General features: G+C 54.6%; 1 protein-coding gene across 1 annotated transcript; it reads right to left on the reverse strand.

The window, feature by feature from the left end:
* Positions 1 to 1,439: 1,439 nt before the first annotated feature.
* Positions 1,440 to 18,052, reverse strand: SFRP1 (secreted frizzled related protein 1). The gene is made up of 3 exons (XM_032204100.1): positions 17,507 to 18,052; positions 13,951 to 14,028; positions 1,440 to 6,423 (listed from the first exon to the last, which is right to left on the reverse strand). Exons 1-3 carry the CDS (start codon positions 18,039 to 18,041, stop codon positions 6,101 to 6,103), a joined length of 936 nt encoding a protein of 311 aa, XP_032059991.1. The 5' UTR covers positions 18,042 to 18,052; the 3' UTR covers positions 1,440 to 6,100.
* Between the last annotated feature and the right edge of the window lie 5,929 nt (positions 18,053 to 23,981).

Genomic DNA, 23,981 nt, shown 5'->3' on the forward strand with positions numbered 1-23,981 from the left:
TATACAGAGCAGAGCCTTGTAAAGCAAAAGGCTGATACATCTGACTGGAGATAATACAGGCACAGCACAACACCCCACGGGCAGCACATTCCCCTCCTCAGGCACCCCACGGTCCCCAGGCAGGCAGAAAGGGACGCTGTCTCCCAGCAAAAAGAGGCGCGTCTCAGACTGAGATTTACTTGATCGCTGTAACATAAATAGAACTCACGATAGCAATCAGTATTTGAACCAATTCTAGCATAACACACATCCTCAAGCTGCACAAATACCAGTCTTTCTGCTCCCAGGGACCACTAAGTCGGCAGATACCCAACTTCTGATTTAAGCGTTCTTTCATGCTTTCCTATATTAATGAGTGTTTGTTTGCTCCTCCACACAAACCTGCACAAGCAGAACTCTCATTTCACACATCTTTTCCCCACAGTTTACACTTACCACATTTCAAGCCTCAGTAACCTTCTCTTCAGGGAGAGCAAAACAGCTACGAGGAGAGCAAACACACACATGCAACAGTCAGCTACGAGTCTGACTTTCTACATGAGAAAAAAAATACTCCAGGAATTAAGAGTTTTCTTTTCTAATCAAATGTTACCAGAAGCTAGTAAAAGAACTGCTTGTAAGTTTTTGATAAACACACAGGCTAGTAAAAGAACTGCTTGTAAATTTTTGATAAACACACAGACTACCTTCCCGCACCTCTGCAAATTTGATGTTTGTGCTTTAATCCATAATTCCAGAAAAAAAGCCACAGTGAAACCCCAGCAACAGGAAATCATGGAGAAGACAGCTCAGCCTTAATCCTGGCTTCACCCACCCAGCTACCCCAGACACCAAGTCTGAACCATGAGGAAGACAGCAGGGCAGAGCTGCTGGCCTTATCTGCTCTCACAGTCACATCACACTGCCACTGGGGGTGGTCTCTGGCCAGAAGCAGCATAGGCTCAGAGCTCCCATTTCCCCCAAGCTACCAAACCTCTCCCATGCACCTGCCCCCCAGCCCAGGCTTTAATGCCTTCACACCAGCTGGTTGGTTCTCAGATGATGGGTGGGTGATTACCTTGATCAAAATGATGCATTGGTGTGAGCTTCAGGTAGCTGGTGTGTAACACGGACATTTAGTGGGGAACAGCTGTGCTGCTGAAGTACTGCCCAGCAGCAGTGGTCTGACCACAGACTTTTCTGTCTCCGACACTGTGAATCTATGGTTTAAGCTTTTGCATCGTTCCTTGCCAGGCAGCAGTGGAGATATGCTGTCTCACACAAAGACAATGCGCTGAGGCCCTCAGATGTCAGCACCACATGGAATGAGTAACACAGCTGATATGGAAAAGGCAATAATGAAAACAACTTTGAGAGAATAAAAAAAAAAAAAAAAAAAAAAAAAACAAACAAAAAAAAAACACATTTTATTGAGAGGTCTTCTTGCTCCAATCACAGAAGAAAGAAAACAGAAGCTATAATGTGTTTATATCAACCACAAGTTTAAAATAAAGCAAAACAATCAAGTACAGATTTCTTTGTCAAAATATACCGTGAGAAAAGCAAGCAATGCTCTGCTGTAATAGGCATTGTGTTCATGCAAGATTCCCACAGGCACCACGGTCTTCTTGCGCTGCTCCTGTGCCCATGCCTGCTCTGAAACACTCGCATATCAGCGCTCTTTAACAGGGCCTGTGCACTTCTATGCTCTCCATCACAATTATCTCTTGAGTACTTCCCCACTTCCCATTTTGACGTGTAGCTTGGGCTGCTCCCCTCACACCTCGGAGGTGAATGAGGCATGCAAAGGCCTTAAAGCAGTGTGGAGCTCTGCTGAGCACGTAGCAGCCCCTGGTGCTCCCAGCTGCAGCTCTCACCACTTTGTGCTGCGGGCACCGATGCCACGTGGGGCTCTCCACCGGTCCCCAGGCAGGGATCCGGCCCTGAGGCCTTCTCTTGGGTGAGTTCACAGGACTTTGTACAGCAGCTTGGCTCCCACGCCATGTCCTGCAGACTCTGGCCGTGCCCGCAGCTTGTCAGTGCCTCCCAGAAGCACAGGAGCTGCTGGCACCCGCTGTCCTCATGCACGTGCCACCAGCTGCTCCGGCTCCGCAGCCCCATCGCCCGTCCGCCTCCCTCCCTGCCTGGGTGCTCTGCCGACAGCTCCTGGTGCAGCAGGAGGGGCAGAGCCATGCCACACCACAATCCTGCATCCTGCAGCCTTGCCCCTTGCCCGGCACAACTCACCCCACACGGCTCTCACACTCCCAAACCTCTCTGGAGACCACACAGGCGGCACCGCGAGGCAAAATTTCCCACTCTGGGCTCCTATGGCAAGGACGCATCACTGGGGAGCGTGAGGCTTGGCCTGTGGGAAACCTCTTCCCCTCCCCTTGTTTTACAAGTTGCTGTTATATAAAAACACCAGCTACCAGCAGGATGCTGTTTTGGGCTCAGGGCAGTGGGGGCTCAGGCAGTGTCGCCGGTTGTCTGCGGATGGGGAGGGTACTGGCAGGCACCTTCCACCACCGCTGGGTTTATGGCATCGTGTTAGCTAGCTGGCCACCAGCTCTTGCCCCAACATTTTATTATGGAAAAGCTCTGGCACTGTTCCTTCAATAATCTGAAGTTGGAGCTTGGGACACAGTGAAGCCACATTACTTCTCACTGACATGAAGTTAAAGAGAACTGGACAGTAATGAGATAGGCTGAATGGCCAAAAGTGTGAATCATATTGTACTATAAACACCAACAGAATGAATGCGAGAGAACATGCCAAAATTCTCGCATAGGGACTTCCGTTACTGGGACCAACTGTCTTGATCTTACCACCTGCTTTACAAAGACAAACGCGGGTGCATTAAGCCCAGAACATCGTTGCTGTAAGCATGCAGCATGTGCACCCCTGCAGGACCTGGGGTCTAGCACGGCCACCCCAAGCATCCCATCGCATCAGCCACTCTGCAGCCACCTCTGACAGCACCAATGCAGGATAGAAAACAACATCTCTTTATAAAAAGGGGTGGAGGGGGGGATCACATTGTAATTCATTAATTCAGCAATTTTAGTTAAGTGAACATTGATACATGGAAGAAAAAGCATAAAAATACAGAACCGATATTAGGCTTGAAAATAAATGTAAGTCATAACATCAAAAACAGCTGCTAAAATAACGTACTGTGAACACTAGCATCCCACCAGCTACAGCAGTGAAAAGCCTTACGCTTGTTCAGTGCTGCGAGAAGGTGGCTCTTTACAGTGCTGATTTTCACTCATCTTTTACATTTTTTCTTTCTCAAAACTTCCAAACAGAAAAGGCATCCCCTCCTATCTGCCACACTTTTCTAAATTAACTATCTAAAATTACATTAAAACAAAATATAAAGATACCTTAACTGACTAAAACATGATGTTACATCAAACATAATTCTTTTAGTTCTGTTATTTTTATCAAAAACCTCCATATACAAAGAGAGTACAAAGGGAAGAGAGCGATGCATAGTCCACCTGCCAGCTAGATCCACGCAGGAACTGCTGACAGATCACAGAGCAGTTAGGCAAGAGAACGGTACAATTCCTGTCCAGGTACATGGAAACATCCAAAATACCATGTCTGAAATACGACGTGTGAATCTGCTCAGCTGCTCTGATCTGTTTCTCGAGGACAAACATACAGGATCAGAGGGCTGTTTAAACTGACAGAGCAACCAGTAACATACAATTATAGTATGCTTTAAGCCTGTAATTGCAGTGATAATTTCTTTTTCCCCCAAGTGACTTGGAGAAACGGGACTTCTTCAGTCCTGGATGCAGCCAGGAGGATCGCTGCTGCCCCTTGCCCTCCGACGCAGCAATGGCACGGCCACCAGTGGGAAGGGAGCTCCCAGGCAGCTCTGACCAAGTCCGGGAGATGACGAACAAAGCAGCTGCAAAGAGAAAAAGGCACCTCTCCTGGGTACTCTTATTACCAGGTCTTCCCAACTGCTTGAGGAAAAACAAGGCACCAGCAGCACTAAGAAACTCATGTGCGTCGCTGCACGCTGTGTGCTGGCACGAGGGAACCCAGTGCTGCCCTGGTTGTTTGAGCCACCTCTGAAGCCAGGCTCAAGTTCAGGCTCAAGGGCTACTGGTGGAAATCAAGCAGTGGCTCTAAACACACATGAACTGATTTTCCCTTTTATTCAGCATTTCCTGCTGAAATACATATTTTTAAAACACTAAATCAAAGCCCACTTTTCTAGAAGTGGCCATCAGGACCCATATGAGCAGCCTGGTGAGAGCCTGAAGATCCCAGCCCAACTAAACCTTTAAGCATCTCTCTCTGATGCAGAATCAATTCCCCTCCTGTGCTGCCACTCGGCTGTGGGAAGAAACCGGCTGGTGCCATGGGTGCACCGAGAGAACCGTGCCGGCAGCTCGGAGGGTCCCAATTGCAGCCCACAGCCTCCTTCTGACAAGGCTTCGTTTGTCCGCATTCCCCATCAGGTCGCCTCATCAATCTGTGGTTCTAAAGCTTAGAGTGTTTTGTGTTTTAATTCACTGATAAGGTACGTTATCTACAACGATTAACTTGGCATCAAAGAAATAACACTACTACACATGGTGGTCTAAGACAACTTTGTGGGATTTTCTATAGGGTTCACATCCTAACTCCAGCTCTCCGGTAGTTTTGAAACATCTTCATCTGGGTGCTTGGCTTATTCATGGAATTTATCTACAGTAAAATCCACATCTCAAACCCCATAAAGGGAATAAACGGCACTCCCGAGCTAGAAAATAATTAATTTGCCAGCTTTGAGCAGGGTTGGTTTAAACCTCAGAAATGAGTTTTTGTTATTTCACTTAACTGTAATGCAACAGGATTATCTCAAACTGCAAGATATTCATTCTCTTAGAGCAATCACGATTGATGAAAATAATGAACGGAAGCAGGATGGTATAATTAACATGGAACAATATGGGTCTATGGGAAAGAGAACTTGTCCAATTAGTGGAATAATGAATTTCAGCTTGGTCGATAAATGTAATCATTTGGATGCAATAGTCTTTGTCTTTCATAAATGACTTGACCTCGTGCTAACATGACATTTTGATTAAGGGGAAAAAAAAAAAAAAACAAGAAAAAAAAACCAGAATTCTATAAAGCCAAGTTGTCACACATCAAATGGACTGAAGTCCAGACACCGATAGGTCCCACGGTGACTGCAGGCAGGGAAACGCGGAGATGATGCATTTCCTGCGGTGCTCCATGGGGACCGATCCTTGCCCTTCTGCAACCCGATATTTGGCCGGCAGCCCGAAGACACCGTAAAAACATCATCGGTAAAGTGAGCAAGTGACACAAACCGGTGGGGCTGGCCGCAGGCTCTGCCAGCAGTGGGGCCGACCACCAAGCAGCACACACCTCCACAGGGACGAGGCCGGCCGGGTACGGGGCTCTGCCTTGGGGGGCTGGCACCGGGAGGCACAAGGGCGAGGACCTCTCCCATCCAGCCGACCAAGGCACCGCGAGGATGCCAGGGCTCAGGCCCAGCCCAAACAAATTTAGACCAGAATGTTGTTTGTTTGTTTGTTTGTTTTACAGGGAGGGCAATTAGCTATTAGGAGGCTTTATCCCAGGTTGTGGCAGATTCCCCATCACTCGTTTATTAACCTTTATCATCAGGATGGGATGTTTTTCTAACAGGCTGGCTCTGGTTCAAGCAGGAATTAACACAGGGCGCTCCCGCAGCCATGAACACAGGAGGGAAGTGGTCATAAGTGTCTTTTCTGCAATCATGCGATTGACAACTTCGCACCCCTGTGCCTGCCCTCTTTACCTGACAGCTGCTATTTAAAGGCATTTACATATCCTTGCAGCAATGGGCCTTTGGCTATTGCAGATGCAAATAGTCCGTGACCTCAGAGACTGCTCAGTGCTTGCTCATCACGCTGGCAGGCTCTTGCAGCCAGGAGAATGCCAGCGGGGGTATGCGGGAGGGCTGGGGCCTGGGGAGGAAGCTCTGAGAAGGGCGAGGAGGAACAGGAGGGGCTCGGCCCCTGCGTGCCCGCGGCAGAGGGAGCGAGGCTGGGACCGCCGTGCCTGGGGCATGGGCCAGCAGCTCTCCCACCGCCCGCTTCATCACTTGAAGACGGATGGGAATGTCGGGCAGTCTGGTGACTTCATCTTCTTCATGAACTTCTTGAACTCCTTGTTCTTCTTGTCCCACTTGTAGATGGCCGTCAGCAGGTACTGGGTCTTCACCTGGCGGCCCATGATCAGGAAGTAGTGGCCGAAGTTGTCCAGCTGATGGCAGGGGCAGTCGGCGCCGTTCTTCAGGAACAGCACCAGCTTCTTCAGGTTCTTCTTCCTGATGGGCCCCAGCTTCAGCGCCTTTCTCTTCCGTGGGATGATCATCTTGTCCCCGTTCTCCTTCTTCACTTCCTTTATGGTCATCTTAAGAGCTGAAAAACAAACCCGGGAGAAGGGGAAAACAGAAAAGTCCTGAGCAGCCTTCACTCGCAGAGCACTTGCTACCCACCCACCCGTGTCACTGTGCTGCCGGGAAGGTGCCCCAGGGACAGTGGGTGCCAGGACAGCACAAGCAAAACCTTCCTCGTGACGCTCAGACCCCAGCCTGCCCACAGGGCCACAGTGCAAACCCCACAGCGCCTGAGGCAGAGCTGTGCCTTCCTGGCAGGGCACCAGCGTAAGACATCGGCCTCTGCTTCCCACCCCCCAGCACAAAACGTGCCAGGCACTTTGTATGTGGAAGGGAAACTCCTTCAGGGAAGCAACACAAACTGCTAGCAAAACATTGGCTGAGTAAGAACATGATTTCCCTGCTTCAGTACACGGAGAGACTCTTACAGGGGCCATTTAAAAGGTCAGCCTAGCTCCTCAAACATTTGTGTACAGTCACTCCTGGCCTCGGGCACCCACAAAACAAGTTCCCAAGCACCGACCGTGTCTGCGTGAGAGCAGCAAAGCCCCTTGAAAGAACCCGTGCCCGATGGGGAAGCCAGCAGCGCAGGCACCTTCCCCAGCAAAGGGGGGAAATCCCATACGACTCCCATAGAAAATATCTTCTTCTTGGGGTTCAGCATTTTCCTGAGTTAATCACAACCCAAATTAAAATAATAATAAAATGTTCCCTTGTCCTGACCATGAAGAGGAATTTAGCATGCATGGGAAAAATGATGAAAATGTGTTGTACATTAAAGTATCACTTCTGTGCCATTTGGCTCTGCCTCATTTTGGGAGAAAAGCACATATGGCCAAAAATTACTAACATATTTCCATCATTTGGGAGTTTACTTCAGAGTTGCAGATAAATAGCGCCTGGATAGGTGATTAATTGTCTGCTGTCCCTTTCCATTTGATTCTCAGATGTGTGTGTAGCAGGCAGCACTGCAAAAACCCTGGGTTCTGGCAGGGAGAGGAATCCCCCGCAGCACTGTTCCTTGAAGTCCTGCTCTGCTGGATCTTGTAGTAATAAATACACGTTGCCTCTGGACGGCAGCTCTGTTCACCGTTCCAGACACAAATGGCAACAGCACAGCGCGATGACAATCCCGAGAGCGCAGCAGAGCCTGCGTATTACCCTCACGCTCCCAGCCACTGCACTGGCAAAAGGAATAATGGTATTTATCTGCCCATGTGCTAAAAAGGTCTACTGCTTGCCAAGAGCCCCGTTGTGTTCTACTGTTACTGTACAGGAAAGTAATCTGGGACTGGAAACCTAAGTGAAACTGTAATTCCATCTGTTTTTCAAATTCAGGATGTCGGAGGAGCTAAAGAGATGCAAGCTTTAAAGGAGCTAAAGACACTGAACCAGGTTAATTTGCAATGAATCTGGAAAATAGAGCAAGTAGTTTACATGCAACTCTAAGCTCCATGACATTACTTGGGTAGCGACAACAACATTCCTCCAAATGAGCCTCAGTTTCTTTATCAGTTCTGGCTTTGAACTCTTGCTCTGAGCACAGCAGTTTCCAGCAGTGTAATACCCATAATTAGAGACTTTTTCCAAAGTGGCTTGTTTGCAAATTGCTTTGCTGTGATTGCTGCAAGTTTAGAACCTTGTCGCTAGAGGAAGAAAACAAGCTGGCAACTAGCAGAGGTGTTGTTCTGCTCCAAGCATTGTAGTCTACAGAAGACAGAGGGTCTGGAAATCCTGTGCCCTGGGAGCTCACAGCTCCCTGCCTTGCACAGCAGCAGTTGTCTCTGCAAGCCAGCACTGCACTTTCGGGGAGCATGGGAGCTGCCCAGGCGAACCATAAATCCAGATGGGAACTAAAAAAAATGTATCCAAGCCTCACTCCTGCAGAACAGCACTCAGAGCCAAGATCTGAGGCTCCTGGGCACGAGGGGCAGGTTTCACAGGCAGCTGGATGGGCACACAGCTCCTGTGCCTTCCACACGCACCAGAAAGGCAGCACCCAGGGTGGGTGCTGACCCCCAGGGAGGATCCAAAGCCACGGGGTCTGAAGGCTCATCAATGCCTCAGCCACAAGCCCACCTCCCCTTCACTCTCCAACCACCAGCAAATCTTTGTCATCAAACCCAGCAGCCCCAGAGATGTGACAGCAGACAAGCGCCTTTCTCTGCGTCCACCCCAGCAGCAGCAGCGGCCAGCTGCAGCACCCACCCTGGGGACTCTCCATCCCCTCTGCTCCAGCAGCAAGCACACCGCAGGGCCGTGGCCCATTCCTGCAGGGTGCACGGAGAGGTTTTGTTTTGGCGCTGCATCTGGTGGGAAACACCCTCCTGGGGAGCTGCTGGCACATCTGCTCACAGGCGAGGCGTGGAGGCAGAGCACCAGGGAGAACCAGCATCCAGCCACCCACCCCAAGGTCTCCTCCCGGAGAACAGCAGTGAAAGCGTTATTCGGGCTGGGAGGGAGCACACAAAACACAACAAAGGCAGATTTCAGGATCTAATTTGGGACTCATCAGCCACGTTGTGTTGACAACAGCACAAGTCCTCCCGGGGTGCTAAACCCAGGCATGCCCTCACTCAGCCCTAGTGCCAAGAGGCTGTGGTCCCTGCCCAGGCACTCGCTGCCAGCCAGGACCAGCAGTGCCAAATGCCTGGCTCCCGCAGCAGCTCTGGGGCTGATGCTGCTCCTTCCAGCCCAGAGCCGAGCCATGCCAAAGCATAAAAGCACATCACTGGGGCTGTCCTCTCCATCTGGAAAACCTGAGACCCTGTGCCACAGAGGAGGGCAGAACCCTTTCCCCCAGCGCCCCATGCATCCCCCCGGGGTTACGCTGCTGCCCAAGTGCCCTGGGAGGGGATGCAACAGGGAGAGGGCGCAGGGCAGCGCCCCACAGCTGGCCACGGCTCCCCAGGCATGGGGCGAGACCCTTGCCTGTGTAACGCTCACCCCTTTGAAGCACACCAGGAATTTGGCCCCAGCTACAAACAGCTCCTATCAGACTGCAGCATAGCTCTGCTATCTCTAACGCAGAGAGAGGGGAGCACTGAGGATATAAAAATGTCTTCTTTATGTCTACTAAAACGAAGCAGGATATATGGAAGTGTTTGTTCACTCGGAGCAGAATCACTTGTGGCAGCAAGAGCTCCAAGGAGAGCAAAGGCTCCACGGAGCTGGTTGCGGTCCAGCCTGAAAGTACAACCTGCACTGCATCACTTGAAACACTTGCATCAATACCTCTGCAGCTCCGGCTTCCCAGTCCCACGCACACAGAGGAAAAAGGAAACCCAACCTCCCAGACAGACTGGGAGCACTGCCAGCGCCCCTGGGAGCAGAGCACCCTCCTACCCTCCACAAGGGCTCAGCACCACACACGGCACAAAAGCAAAGCCTCTCCCGCATCACTCCTGCTCACTCACCAGGTGAGAGTCGTGGGCACCGCCGTGCTTGAGGCAGGGGCAGCACGGGGCACCCTGCAACGCACGCACCGGGCAGGCACCGCTGCAGCAGAGTGCACCCAAACGCCCTCCCAGAAGCTGGGAAGACCACGTCCCCCCGCCCCGTACAGCCCTGCTGAGTGAGCTCCCACCTGTACAGCTGCACGGCAATGCCCGCGCCCTCGCCCCGGTCCCTCCAGCCCCCCTTCGGCAGCACGCAGGAGCCGGGGACTCCATCCCCACTGCGGGCAGGGGCCCCGCTGCAGCACCCTCAGGGGCAGGGAAAGGAACGTGAGAGAACGGAAAGCTCTGCTGTTCCTTCAGCCTCGTTGCTCCTTCCTTTAGAAATCACTCAGAAGAAGGAAACCTGCCAGAAGACACATTAGGGCTGTAACAGGAGAAGGCTGCAGGCAAGGAACTGTCAGTCAAGGGAAAAAATAAACAGCATGTATTGATTGTACTGCAGTCTCCAGTGCAGCAAGAGCCCGTTCAGCAGGATCCCCTCAGACCCCAGAGAAAGGGCAGAAACAATAAATAAAATCAGCAAGAGAAACAGAGAGTGGAATGAACTCCAGGAGAGCGTGTGGCCAGCCCAGCCTGCACGAGGAGTAAGAAACAAATCCTGGCTGCAGCCCCGGGAGGTGCGGGGGGCACAAGAGGGCACTCGCACTTCATCACGCCTCCCTCGTGTGTCCCTGGCACACCAGAGCTGCACCAAAACCTGAGCTGCAGTTAACCCGAGCGTGCCTGCCAGCCCCCGCAGCACCGCTCTGTGCCCCAGGCTGGTCCCACAGCCCCGCTGCCAGCCCCAGCTGCAGGGCAGCAGCCACACGTAGCCAGAGGTGCTCCAGGATCTCTCCAGGACCTCTCCTGAAGGGGCTCTGCCGGTGCTGCCAAGAAGAGAGGAGGCAGCTGCTGGATGCTGCTGAAGGAAAGAAAGAAAGGAGACACCAACCTCTGGGCGCCTCCACCAGCAGGCGGGACGCAGCCGGCCCCACAGCCGTGCCCACTTGCAGAGGAACCACCAAGCTGTCGCACAAGGGGGCTGCCCTCAAAGCAGCATCAAGAAGCCACGTTCGGCACCACTTGGACAGATCCAAACCCAGAGTCCTGCTCACCCACAAGGCCGGCAGCCCTGCCAGCACCAGCACCTTGCCTGGGCCCCCTCTCCTGCCCTTTCCCCTCCCATGTTCACAGCTGGGGCCAGCGCTCCTCCTCCGTGGTCCTCACGAGCGACATCGTGCCCGGGGCTGTTGCACAGCTGCCTCCAGCCATGGGCAAAGCACCCCACACCTCACAAGGCGCTGGGACGTACGGGAAGCCTGCGGTAACATCATCGTGGGGATCGGCAAGGAAGAGCTGGCGAGCAGGACCCACCAAACAGCTGCCCCTTGCAGCATACGTTAGTTTAAACATTTATTGTATGTGTCTGGCTTTGATGAGGATCTGTAACCTGTCAGTTGCCAGTGTTTACCTTGGTGGATGTGCATGAGAAATCTCAGTCTGAATGGCTGGGAGTTTATTTTAGTGCCAGATAAACAGCTCCCCTTGAGAAATTGCCCCTGTGACAGTAACCCCTGAAGACTAAACAGAGATCTAAGAACCACGCACTGTGCTTTGAGAAAACTTCCTGAAGCCAATTCATCCTCTGCCAGCTGCTCTCCACAGGCTGGGACATCCCCAGGAGTGCCCTGCCCCATCTTCCCTTGGAGCAGAGGGAAGACTTGCACTGCACCTCTGCATCTCTTCCTGCACACCAGATTCCCAGGTTGCTCCAGGCTGGAAACAGCGTTAGATGCACCCAGGAATCCTCCTGGCTGGGGAGGAAAAACACAGCAACAGAAGGAAGAAAATACCAGTGCAGCTGCATGAAACCTACATCACTGAAAATCCATGCAAATGAACTTTTCCACTGCTATTTGTTCTGGTGACAAGGGAGGAACAGGGGAACAAAAGGACATCCAAGATGCAACCAGCTTTCCATTGTGAAGAAAGAATGATGCTTCACACGCAGCAGACACTAGTTGCGTCCTGCTCAGTTGTATTTGGGTTTTTCTACTGTAGGAAAGTCATCGCGTCTTCACAAGAAAAAAAAAAAAAGAGATTAAAGAAAGCAGCAATGGGAAGGAGAAGGAATAGAAGCAACCTTGGCATCAGCAAGAGCTCCAATGTGTTTAAGAACTAAAGCTATATGTTGGAGTCATGGTGGTACACAGAACAAAGAACAATCCCAAATTACTTGCAATGGCTTGAAAAAGACTCTGCTTCAGCAGAGGAAACAAACAGCTTTAAACAACGCTTGGAAAACACGCTGCTCTGGGGGGCAGGCAGGTGTGCTGATGCAGTAGCAGTGCCTGGCATTGCACCAGCCCTGGAGCTGCCCCCGCTCCTTCCCCCGGCGGGGGGACCCATCCCTGCCACCTCAACCGCAGCAGGAGGAGGCTTTCTGTGAAAGCCTTTGCAGCAGTTTTGGATTAGCTGGGGGTGCGCACGGCAGTCGGTGTCGCTGCTGCTCAGCAACTCTATCTGGCCACTCGCCGCAGCCCTACCCAGGGAGCGCCTGCCAAGAAATATTTCCACCCTCCGGATTGTCACCACAAAACTTCTCCAGAACCAGCCTACTCTGCGGGCAAGTCAGTGTCTGAAGTCCCTCTACCGAGCCCACAAATACGTCTGGTTTGGCCTCTCCTGCCGGTCGTGCAGCTGCCCTGCAGTGCGGGATGTGTAACAGCAGAGGCTGATGGCAAGCACACAGCAGGACACCGCTGTGGCTCCAGGACACGGCACGACCCACACCGCTCCCACCCAGCACCCTTCTGTCTGCAGGAGGGCAAATTACAGAGCAAACAGCAAACACGGCCAAAGATGAAGGCTTGGGAGTGGAAGACCTCCCCTGGCCCTCCCAGGTACTTGGTACCTGTCCTGTTGGTCGCTTGCCCCTGGAGGCGAGGGGATGGGGAGCAGAAAAGCAGCAGAGCTGCTGGGGGCAGTGCCCAGGGCCAGCCGGGTGCTTCCCACATCAGCCAGGCTGCAGCACTGGATTCACGCACATTCCTGAGAAACCATTACACGGCTGCTCCTGTCGATGCTTTTCCCTGTTACAAGAAGTCTGCACTGAACTTAGGGCATTTGGCATACCAAATCTGCAGGAGAGTTGAGAATTCATTTCCAGCAGAAAGGGTAATACACCAGCATGCAGAGCAGGTTTGGGTTTGCATAGCATGCTCTGGCACAGGGCACATTCAAGCGCTAATCCCCGAGGAATGCACACCTTGTTCAATATGCCTTTAATAACTTTCCAGGAAAGCTACATACACCAGCAAGGATGTCAAAACCAGTTAATTCTGGGCTTGATCTGAAAAAGCTATTTTTCCCTGCAATACTTTTCGTTGTTGTGTTTTTTCTTTTTTTTTTTTTTTTTTTTAAATAGAGTTCTGTTTACCTGTGATTGTCTGACTCACTCACAAGCCATAATGGATTTAGGACTCAGCTGTGAAGTAGCCCTGTATTCTCTCCCTCACTGCTCAGCCTTAGCAAGACGAAGGCTTGCTCTTGGTTTTTACACCTGGACTTGACAAGCAGAGTGTAACTTTGCTAAAAGAAGCCCAGGGCTCCAAAGAAGCTGGGCAGGAAAGACGTCTGGGTGCACCTCCCTAGAGAGCTGCCGGCTGTGCTGCAGCACCAAGGCCGGGGGTGATGCCGAGTGCAGGCACCACGCCGTGACCAGGACCCCAGCCCCTGCCACCCCCACCGGGCTGCACCAGCAGGACCCGGCCCTGGCCATGTCCCCCTCACCGCGCGCCGACACTGACATCTAGAGGCTCAGTCGCCTCCGGGCAAGGACTGCAACTGCCCACAGGCACTCTCAGGGTGGGCAGGGAAAACGGAGCAGCTGTGGCACCCTGCTGGTGCCCAGGTTCCTGCTCAGGGGGTAGGGGGGCAGTGCCCTCCAGGCACAACGTGCACCCTGCCTGCTGCCCTGGGCACTGCCGCGGCCGGCCCAAAGGGAGCAGGATGGGAGCAGGACACTCTCGTGCCAGGGTCCCAAGCACCTCCTCCCTTCCGCACTCCAGAGCCCTGCCAGCAAGGAGTAGCAGCAGGAACGCTTTCCTTACCAAATTCACTGGCACACAGGTGCTCAATGATGGCTTCCGACTTCATCTCGTTGTCGCACGGGGGACACACCGTCGTTCCTGGTAAGAGGAGAGAACAGGTGATGAGGAGCAAACTCAGGAAGCACCAGAGGGCTGGGCTGACGTGTGCAGACAACATGTGCCCTGGGGTGCCAGGTCCCAGCGCTGCAGGACCAGGCAGGAGAGGGGCTTCCAGGGCCAGGCTCCCAGCTGGGGGCAACCACTCGCCGTTGGGCATGGCGAGCTGCCTGCTGATGCTGCCTCCCTGCGGCGTGCCGAGCTGGCACACGGTGCCCAGGGCACAGCAGGAGGAGGACCAGGAACGAGGATGGCTCACACTGCATGGGGCATCCCAGGCTGGCAGCTGCTCCAGAGCCAGGCTGGAGCTCAGGACAGACACAGCTCAGGGGCCCTGCCAGACACCCGGGCACGGCAAGGGCCTTACCTCCCTCCTGCTCCTTCCCAGAGCAGGGACAGCTTGGAGAGGGACACACACAGTTCTCAGGTGCACCGTCCCCCTCCAGTACGATCCCAAGCACAGCCACCCTCTCTTCGCCGGGACCCATCCTGGGAGGAAAGCTCAGCTCTCCCAGAGAATAAAAATCCGCTTCCAGGTCCCTGCCTCCCGCCTGAGCAGAGACCACCCGGCAGCACAGACGTGGATTTGTGCTACTGACGGATGAATTTATTGAGCTGGGAGGTGCTGCTTATGTTCTCGGTCCAGCAGAACGAAGGGCTCCTTCCCACACACGGGAGTTGTGCTGAGGAGCCGCGCTGCAGCGCAATATCTGTCGGTCCCTGCGTGCAGCGGAGCGCTGCCCCCCCAGCCCTGCAGCCAGGCACCCCACGGGGACCGCAGCCTCCCTGTCACAGAAGCCCCACGGGACCTCGGGCAAGACGTTTGATTTCCCTGCATTGTTCTTCCCCTCCTGCCACCCGCTCTGCTCTTGGCAAGTGCTAATTCCTTGGGTCGTGCACCCCGCAAGCACCCCAGGGCCGGAGTTCAGACCCCACCTCCTGACCCGCGACGGCTCGGTCAGGGCCCATCGTCTGTGTCTGACAGCTTTACTCAGGGCACAACGTTTGCTTGTTTCCAGCCTGTTTTCTCCCTGCTGACCGTTTTCTAATGCCTGGCTTTAGAGCCGGCTTACTCCAGGGGCAGGAGAAGGAATGTGTAATGCTATATTAATCTGCAACTCCCCTGATGCATCCTGTGGGCCTGCAGGCTTTACCGCCTTATGCTTAAGGAGAAAGGAATTCAGCAGGTCAGCTATTTGAGAGGCAGAAACAAATTCCAATTTTAAGGTGTTAATGGAGAAAAATACTGAAAGGGCTCGTTCTTATTAATGCTCAGAGAAGAGGGGGGACACTGCTGGGCTCTGACCTTCTTTAAATCAACAGCACCCAAAACCTACGAGGGCTCAGAGTTTGCACTGACAGAAGGCTGCAGGCCAGGGAGGGCCATGCCACAGCCGCAAGGTGCCTCAGCTGTGTCAGCACTGACAGCCCAAAACCTCACAGACCCATGGGCAGAAGGTCCAGACCATTATTACCGGAGAGCACCTCACCTCAGAAGCGTTTCTAGCCACTGTGCTGGTCCCTTCCCAGAGCAGTGCCCCAGCCAGCAGGACAGGCACGAGGGGCTCTGAGCCACACCAAGGCAGCAGTTTCTCTTGAAATGTTTGCAGGCAGCCAAGAGGACACGAAAATGGCTGCATAAATTCTTCCGCTGAATGTTCTGGAGAGTCCGCACTTGCGCAAGAATTTTAAAGACTTGCTTTCTGTAAACATCCTTGCAAACAAATTGCTCATTTTGAAGTGCACGGGACACAAGTCTGTGAACCCGCACAGCAGACAGCGCGTTTACCGGAGGGGCTGCGACGCTTTCTTGCGACACCCACCCCAGCTCCGGTTTCCAGTTCACTCGAAGCACATGTTGTTAATATCCCCTAGAGCCTGTGCAGAATGAGTCCTCTGCACCCCTGGCAGGAGCAGAAGAAAACGCACAAAGGCCTCAAACCTGAGCTGATACCGCTTGGAAGAAGTCGCTTCAGTGCTGCCTGAACACCACGCTGCCAGACACGTTCGCAGCACCAAAAGAAAGCAATACTGTGCCACCCTGGTGCTGCTGCCAAGGCGGCTCTGAGAGTTCAGCAAGCAGTAAGTTGTTGAACTACACAAGGGGAAAAGCCCAGCAGATGCTGCTCACCTAGAAAACATCTCAGGCTGTTACGTCCTCGAGCTGCAGACTAGCCCCTTGTGGGCTGGGGCAGAGCAGCCCCCAGGCAGCAGCTCCGGTCCAGCTGCCCAGCAGCACGCTTGGCTGCAGGTCCCTGGGGAACAAAAGCAACCTTCAGACCTGCTCACAGGACGTGACAGCGGTCTGGACCAAGGGTCTGGGTTCATACAGGACAGCAACCTCGGAGCCTTCCCTGAAAACAAAGAGCTTTGTCCAGCAGTCGCATCAGTCAGCGTGAGCCACGGTATGGAAGGCAGCACGGCTACGTGGCTGCTTGCTCCATGCAGGAGCAGGCTGGGTCCTGGAGATCAGGAGCCAAACCTTGCCCCTGGCCTGGCCCCCACCCGCCCCGGGTGCAACGGCGGGCTTGGCTGTCCCCTGCGTGCTGCCCTGCCTGCAGCGAGCACTGGCCCTGGCCCCAGCCCCAGTTCCAAGCCGTCGCTCCCCACCTACCTCTGTCTTCTCTCTCTGCAATCACCTTTCTCGTCAGTTTTACGAGGTGCTCTAATGCAGACTGCCTAAGCTACGCCAGGATATTTATTTATTTTAGAAGTTTTCAGCAACAAGTGAGACTCATTGCAATTGACTGTAAACAAGCCAGTCTGGCACAAACAGACTTGCTGAGTGTGATCAAAGTAAACACGAAACACACCCACTTGCTCCAATTGCTTCCTGATAAACCTCTTGCCCGCAGCCCCCTCTCCACCATACAGCCCCCCCCCAAGAAGGCAGGGCTGGCTTTCCACCATGTTCATCCTCCACCGAGATTGCCGAGCCCCAGGTCTCCTTGGAAGCAGGGCGTCCCTGCCAGGAGCACTGCCACCATCTACTCCCACCAGGCGTTTTCTGCCAGGTGCCAGCAGACACCCTGCTGCTGCTAAGGAGTGGCCCCGATGGGAGCCCAGCAGGGAGGAGAAGCTCTTCCCAAGGCAATGTGCACGCGGAGGGCAGGCTCAGAGCCTGGTCCCAATGCCTGCACAGGGATCAGATCAGCCGTGCACCCACCATGTCCCCCCCCAGCTCCACCTGCACTTGGATTTCTGCTCTGAGAGGGAGGTGAGAAGCCAGCAGTGCATCCTGCCCTCCTCGGGACGCTGCAGACAGCAGCTGGGAGCAGCCAGCTCACAGAGCACTTGGAGGCAGCCAGGGAGAGCTGCTCCCAAGAAGCAGCCCCCAGGCGAGCCTTGCCCAGCACAGGACCCTACCTGGTCCCACGCAGCCACTCCTAGGCTGACGCCTGCCCCACCAGCTCAGAAAAAAAACACCAGAAGAAGGGCTCCAGCTCCGGTCATGCCTTACCTTTGGGCCTGGAGACCTCAGTGGCGTTGGGAGCTGTCATGGCAATGCAGACGTCGTCCTGGGGAAACTGGTCGCACTTGAGCATCTCTGGCCAGAAGAAGCCAAAGAACTGCATGACGGGCTCGCAGGAGTCGCGCACGGCCTCACACAGCCAGCGGCACGGGTACACCGGCCGGTCCAGGCAGACGGGGGCAAAGAGGGAGCAGAGGAAGACCTGGGTGCCCATGTGGCAGTTCTTGTTCAGCAGCGGCACCCAGCTGCTCGCCTGGTGCTTCACCTCGGCCATGGTCTCGTGGTCCAGCAGGTTGGGCAGCACCATCTTGTCGTAGCCCACGCTGTGGCACAGCCGCAGGTCGGCCGGGATGGCCACGCACTGGTGGGGCTTGGTGTAGAAGCGCCCGCCCGGGTAGGGCCCCAGGTCGGACTGGTAGCTCACGTAGTCGTACTCGCTGCCCTCGCCGCACGCCAGCAGCCCGGCAGCCACGGACAGCAGCGCCCGCACGGCCGGCCCGCAGCCGCCCCGCACCCTGCCCATGGCTGCGCCCTGCCCGCCGACGGCCCCGACGGCACCGCCCGCCAAGCGCCAAGCGCCAAGCCCCGAGCCCCCCGCCTCGCCCGGGGACCCCTCCCCGCCCGAGCCCCCTCCCGGTGCCCGCGGCCCCCCCCCCGTCCACCGCCCGCCGCCGCTCCCGGCCCCGCTCTGGCCCCGCCGCGCCGCGCCGCGGGTTTGTGCGCCCCCGGCAGCCAATCAGGGCGCTGCCGCCCGCCGCGCGCTCGCCCGCCGCTGTCAATCAGCGGCCCCGGGAGCCAATCGCGGCCCGGCCCGGCCACGGCCCCGCCCCTCTCCGCCCCGCCCCGGCCGGGCCCCGACGGCGCCGCGCTCCGGCAGCGCAGCCCCGCGGCCCCGACGGGCGCTCCCGGCCTGGGGCTGCTCCGCGGGGACGCGCCCGGCCCGGCCCGGCCCCGGGCTGCCCCGCGCACCTGCGGCACGGGAGGCCGTCGGAAGGGACTCGGGGAGGGCGGAGGCACCGGGAGGGTCCCGCGGGCTCGGCCCCGTGAGCGCGCCCGGTAGCCCCGGCTTCCCCCGCGGGCATCCGGAGCCCGTGAGAGCCGGGGGCTGCTGCAGCCGGGTCCCGCTGCCTCCGGGGCGCCCCGGAGCGGCTCGGGGAGGCCCCTCGGCTCCCCAGCAGCTTTTCCGGGTCGCAGACGTTGCTGAGAACCTGGAGCGGGCCGCGCAGACCTCACGTCCCCGGGGACGAATTCCAGCCCCGACTGCGGAACGTGCAGCCGAGCGAGCTGCGGAACGCTGCGGCCGGGCGGCTCCGTCCTGCCGGGAGCTGAAGCTGCGCGGCCGCCGCACGCCGCAGGCACCCCCGGTGCCGCTGCTGCCCGCGGGCAGAGCCGGGCCCCTCGGCTGCAGCCGGGCGGGAGGAGCCGTCTCAGCCCCGGCGTGCACGGGATGTGGCCGTCGAGCAGCCCTTGTGCCGAGGCCCGCGGCTGAGCGAGCTCCCTGAGCTCCCTCCGCTGGACCCGCACAAAGCTCTGCTGCCGCCGCCTTTTGCTCCGACAGCTTGTGCTATTTACTGCAGGAACTACACCTCATTGAGAGGTAAACGGACACGGCTCTGCAGCTGGGGAGCGTGAAAGAGCCACTTTCACCTGAGGCCCAGCAGAAGCGAGCAGCCAGTTAGCACTGCTAATGAAGTGGAGAATTCAGCCGTAAACAGGAGAAATCTTCGTAAACAGGAGAAATCTTCGCCATAAGGTGCCAGCAGATGAATGAAGAGGTGATTGGGTGGAGCAGGCCCTCTCACGCTGCTTGGGCTCAGGAAATGGCTGCAAAGCACCAATCACTGCCCCACGAAACAGCTGCAGAATGGGCTTCTCACCCTTGGGAAATCCTGACACCCTAGAGTTGCTTTCACCAACACCAGTTTAAAAACACTGAAACATCTTTTCATAATGTAGAAGACAACGCAATGTCCAAGTAGCGTGCAATGCTGCAGTGCACAGAACAGGACACAGATCTGCTTGAGGGCTGTTTGGCTGAATTTCTTTCAAGAATCTTTATTCGTAGCCAAGTGCTTCATTCTCAGGCACAAATGTCTGGTCCAGAACACAGACCCCAGCTCTTCTGGGGCACTTACTCAAAACCAAATTGTGCAAGTAACTCAATTTTTAACTGTAAAATCACCCTTTCCAGAGATACAATAGGCATGTTTTGCTTGGCAGTGCTATAATCTTGCTATTTTAGATAGAGTAGTGTGATAGGCACATCATAGCAAGGCAGGCAAAATGGGGGCTTTGGAAGGCTGTTGTTCAAAAACTGGGGAGTTCTTCAAAGGCCACAGCAATAACACTGCAATAAAACTATAGTCAGGATTCTGGTTATCCCCAACACAACAAATACCACAAGGAGAAGGGATGTCTTTCCAGAGATGTGTTGCACCTCATACCTAGCGCATCCCACACTGGTTCCTGGGCTGGCTGCATCACCAATGCGCCCCACAGCAGCTGCTGAGCTCAGAGGGCTGCCCGCCACAGCTCAGCTCTCCTCATGCAGGCAGGAGAGCTCCGAGATGGTGTGCCTTGCTTGCTAAACCATCCACACTGAAAGCCTGGACAATTCTTGTCCTCAGCCCAGCAGAAGTCTTTGCTGGCTGCCTTCTCTTCTGTATTTGATAATGCACATTTACAGCAGCTGCACCTGTATGGGAATTCATGAGTGAATTGATGACTGAAATAGAATTGCCCCGCAAACCACTTTTTGTTTAATAAAACTAAAAATTAAAAAAAAAAAAAAAAAAAAAAAAAAAAACAAAAAAAAAACACTCAGAAATGGTCTAGACCATTACATTGCTTAACACACAGTATAAGACCTCTTAAATAGCAGTTGCTCAAGAAGGGCTGCTCTTCTGACAAACCCCTTCCAAACTGGGCATTAACTTTCCTGAGCGAAGCCTGTGCAGTCATTTCCATTCATAATTACTTAGCCCGCCGCTTCTTAAGACTGCATAGTCTGCGATGTCATCATTTAACTTTGCTTTATAGCCACATATCACTGCCTCTCCCACAGCAGCTAACATATTCTTGTTGAAAGATGAGATGCTTTGCACCATGCACGCTTTTGGCTATCCCGAGTCCTCTCTGCCCTTTGAAAAGCCCGGTCTAATTAGCCATGCTTATTTCTGGCTCCATTGTTTGTCCCGCAGCCTGCCGGACCCCGCTCTCTGCCACCCCCACCACTTCCTCTGCCGGTGAGGCTGCTCCTGCTTACGTCCCCCACCGTGGGCACCCGACCTGGAGGGCATGGCGTGGCCGCACGCCCTGCACCCCAACCCCACCGTGGCTGATGGGGGCTGCACCCCGTGTCCCTCCCAGCCCCGCTGCCCAGACTGGAGGGCTTGCCCGGCCGGCCGCTGGGACTGGAATGCGCCTTTCCCTCCACGTCCTCAGGGAACAGGCAGGCGTGGGATAATAGAATATATTAGCCCTGAGCCCATTCAGCCCCGGGCTCTTTACGAACAATGGCTGCTAACTGAGCTGATTTTTGCCAAATGACTGGCTTTCGTGCATGAGCAGCAAAGTGGAGCCCCCAAATAGAGTCCCATGCAACAATCCGGCAAGCACTATTGCCCAGGGCCCATTGTTTCACTGCTGTGTTTGAGGGCATGGAGGAGTCATGGCCTTGTCTGCCCTGGCATTTCTTCCCCAGTTTCCCACCACTGCAGTAGCCCCATCCCAGCCCCAACAGAGGCAGCAGTGATGGGAGAGCTGACAGCGGCTGGCCACAGGCATCCACTGCCCCTGCCCCGAGCATGGGTGACACAAAAGCCACCGTAAGCCACCGCGCCAGGTCTTGCACGGCCCCATGGCACTCAGCCCCTGTCACCCCACCATGTCCCCGCCATGCGGCCCCTGCAGCAGCACAAGGCTCCTGCTCCACCTCCTGCAGCGGGGCAGCTCCTGGAGACCCCAGGGAGTATTGATTTTAGATTTGACACTCCCCCCACATCAGCTGGAAGCAATAGCCCCTGCTAGGGTCAAGCTGCCAAGGAGGATGTTAGCTTTGTTGTGTTTGTTTGCTGGTTTGGCACAGCAGTCCTCTCTGAGCTCCCAGTAACACCAATGCAGCCAGGGATGTTACCTCGCCCCCGCACATGGGAGGCTGTGCGCGAAGGTTTTGCAGCTGGGATGGCCCCACGCTGTCACTGGGAGCACCCCCACCACGTACCGGGCCATGCTAGGACAGAGTCAAGGCATGCAGCAGTTCCAGCTGATGTCTCCTGTTAGTGTGAAATTAGCACCATTAAATTCTATAACTAAACACAATCAACAAAGGGTTTACTAGCTGAGATAATGCATAAAGAACTACAACAGCTAATGCCTTCAGCACGGCTGAAAACCCTGACCGTCTGCCCCAAAGCCCAGGAGGGAACCAATGGCAAATATTTACAGGGGCTTATAAATATTTATCCTGTAATAACTTGCTGCATTACAGCACATTCTTCTCTCTGAGGCTCAGCTTCATTCTGGACCAGGTGCAGGCTGCTGAGAGGGTCTGTAGCATATATAAAGTTTGTCTCAATAACATACAGCGTGTGCTGGCGTTCAATAAAATAGCCAGCAGCTGAGCTGCTTGCGTGAAATGCGCTGCAAGTCATTTCTTACCCAACAAAAGAAAAATGTGGCTTGGCAGCACAGGTGTGCAGACACTTCGGTGAGGGTGCAAGCCTCTGCTGCACTGCCAGTGACCCACGGAAGTCACTGGAGAGTGGAAAGCACAATGCTGGGCTGACGGCATGGGGTTCAGCCCAGCTTGCAGCACCCCAGGGCAGCCCCATGGGGATGGAGCACACAGGGACCCTTGGCCTCACTGGTGAGGAGCCCAAGAAAGGCAAAAGCTCCAGCCCAGATGTTTCAGGTACAGAGGTGGAGACCTGCCCACCACACGAAGATATTTGGCCTCACACTTCTCTCTCTGAGGATCCAGCCTGCAGTGCCCCGGCATCACCAGACGTGGCTGAGATCTGCTCTGCCCACAGCAGGTGGGCAGCAGCTCCCTGCAGGGCATCGCACGTGGTGGGCCGAACCCTGCTGCATCGATGGGAGCCACAGAGGGACCAGCACATCACGGTTCTTCCTTTGGTCCTGCAGATGTGGTAAATCAAACACTGGGGGGACAAAAGGCTCCTGAACAGACCAAGGTCTGCTTGGTGCAGACCTGACTCGCTCAGCAGTGAGGGGAGCCTGGAACCGGTGTTTTGTTGTGGTGCTGTTTCATTTGTTTGGAAACCAGATACTTATCTCCCTTCTAATAATTTATTGAGCTGTCCGTCCATTTATTTATTTATCTTTCTCATGCTTGATGATTTGCAAGAGCATCAACAATCTGTGGTTTGGAAACCATGCTCCAGTCTCTGACCAGCTCTAGAGATGGAGCCCTGAACTACTTTCTAACATGGATAAACAAACAGTGTGGAAAGGCTCCATTGTGTATATTCTAGGTTGCTATTTTCTTAACCCTGTCTCATTAAGATGGATGGAGTTTCTGCTTATTAGTAATTTGGCAAGTTCCTCTTTGTGTACACTCTGCACTTCTCACTAATGATGCTCTGCTTCAATGATTAACAAAAGAGACTTCCAGCCTAGTCAGTGAAAACACAGCCACGCACTCGGGGCACTCGGACGGAAACCCAACGTTCTGGAGATGCAGTCTGTGGAAGATAAGAAACTGCAGGGAACCTAGAAAAGGAAAAGCTGCTGGTCATAAAACCATTCCTGACGTTCAAATAATTTTGACCTAAGGACATTGGCTCTTTGATTTACATGCACAATTGCAGAGCTGACAGAGCCTGTAACAAAGTGATTCAGAGACTTTGCACTGCTGTTCCTAAAACGTGTCCGATGGAGATGAAGTTGGCACTGCTACTGCCTGGATTTACAGCAGGCCATTAAAGTATGTTTACAAGCCTTTAGTACAGCATACACATCTGGTAAATCATTGATTGAACAAATAGCTCCTGGTGTCATGCTCCCTCTGTCAACATTTTCCACTACCACGTTACCCAGCGCCGACCCATCTACTTCAGCCCCGGGTAGGCACCGACGCGTCCCGCAGCGAGCAGCAGGGCTCATGCCTGGATGCCACTCGTGGGCAGGGCTCTCACTGCGCTCTCCATGTCAGTGGACACAGCCCTACCAAACACACGCCTGCACAGGCCTGTGGCACTGGTGTGCCCAGCCAGTACGCACCTTACCTAGGGACGGGGACAGGGCCCCAGCCGGCCTCACTGGGCAGGAACGGAGAGGGGCTGCTTCCTCCTGCAGAGGGATGTGGGAGAGGAGAAAGCAGTCAGGAGATGAGTCCGACAACAGCATGCAGAGCAAGCCCAGAAGCCGCATTGCAAGCAAGATAAAGTCCTAGATGAAGCTGAAACTGTGAGGATGGGGAGCAGCAGCCGGCTCCCCTGCC

Source organism: Aythya fuligula, chromosome 27 (genome assembly GCF_009819795.1).
Source record: "Aythya fuligula isolate bAytFul2 chromosome 27, bAytFul2.pri, whole genome shotgun sequence".
Taxonomy (NCBI): Eukaryota; Metazoa; Chordata; class Aves; order Anseriformes; family Anatidae; genus Aythya; species Aythya fuligula.

What these genes read in the sequence shown, in the direction of transcription:
- SFRP1 (XM_032204100.1), bottom strand. Translation starts at nt 18,041, where the DNA reads ATGGGCAGGGTGCGGGGCGGCTGCGGGCCGGCCGTGCGGGCGCTGCTG. An exon ending in TGAGGTCTCCAGGCCCAAAG is followed by an intron (nt 14,029 to 17,506) that starts GTAAGGCATGAC and finishes TCCTCTTACCAG; the next exon opens with GAACGACGGTGTGTCCCCCG. An exon ending in CCTGTGTGCCAGTGAATTTG is followed by an intron (nt 6,424 to 13,950) that starts GTAAGGAAAGCG and finishes TTTGTTTTTCAG; the next exon opens with CTCTTAAGATGACCATAAAG.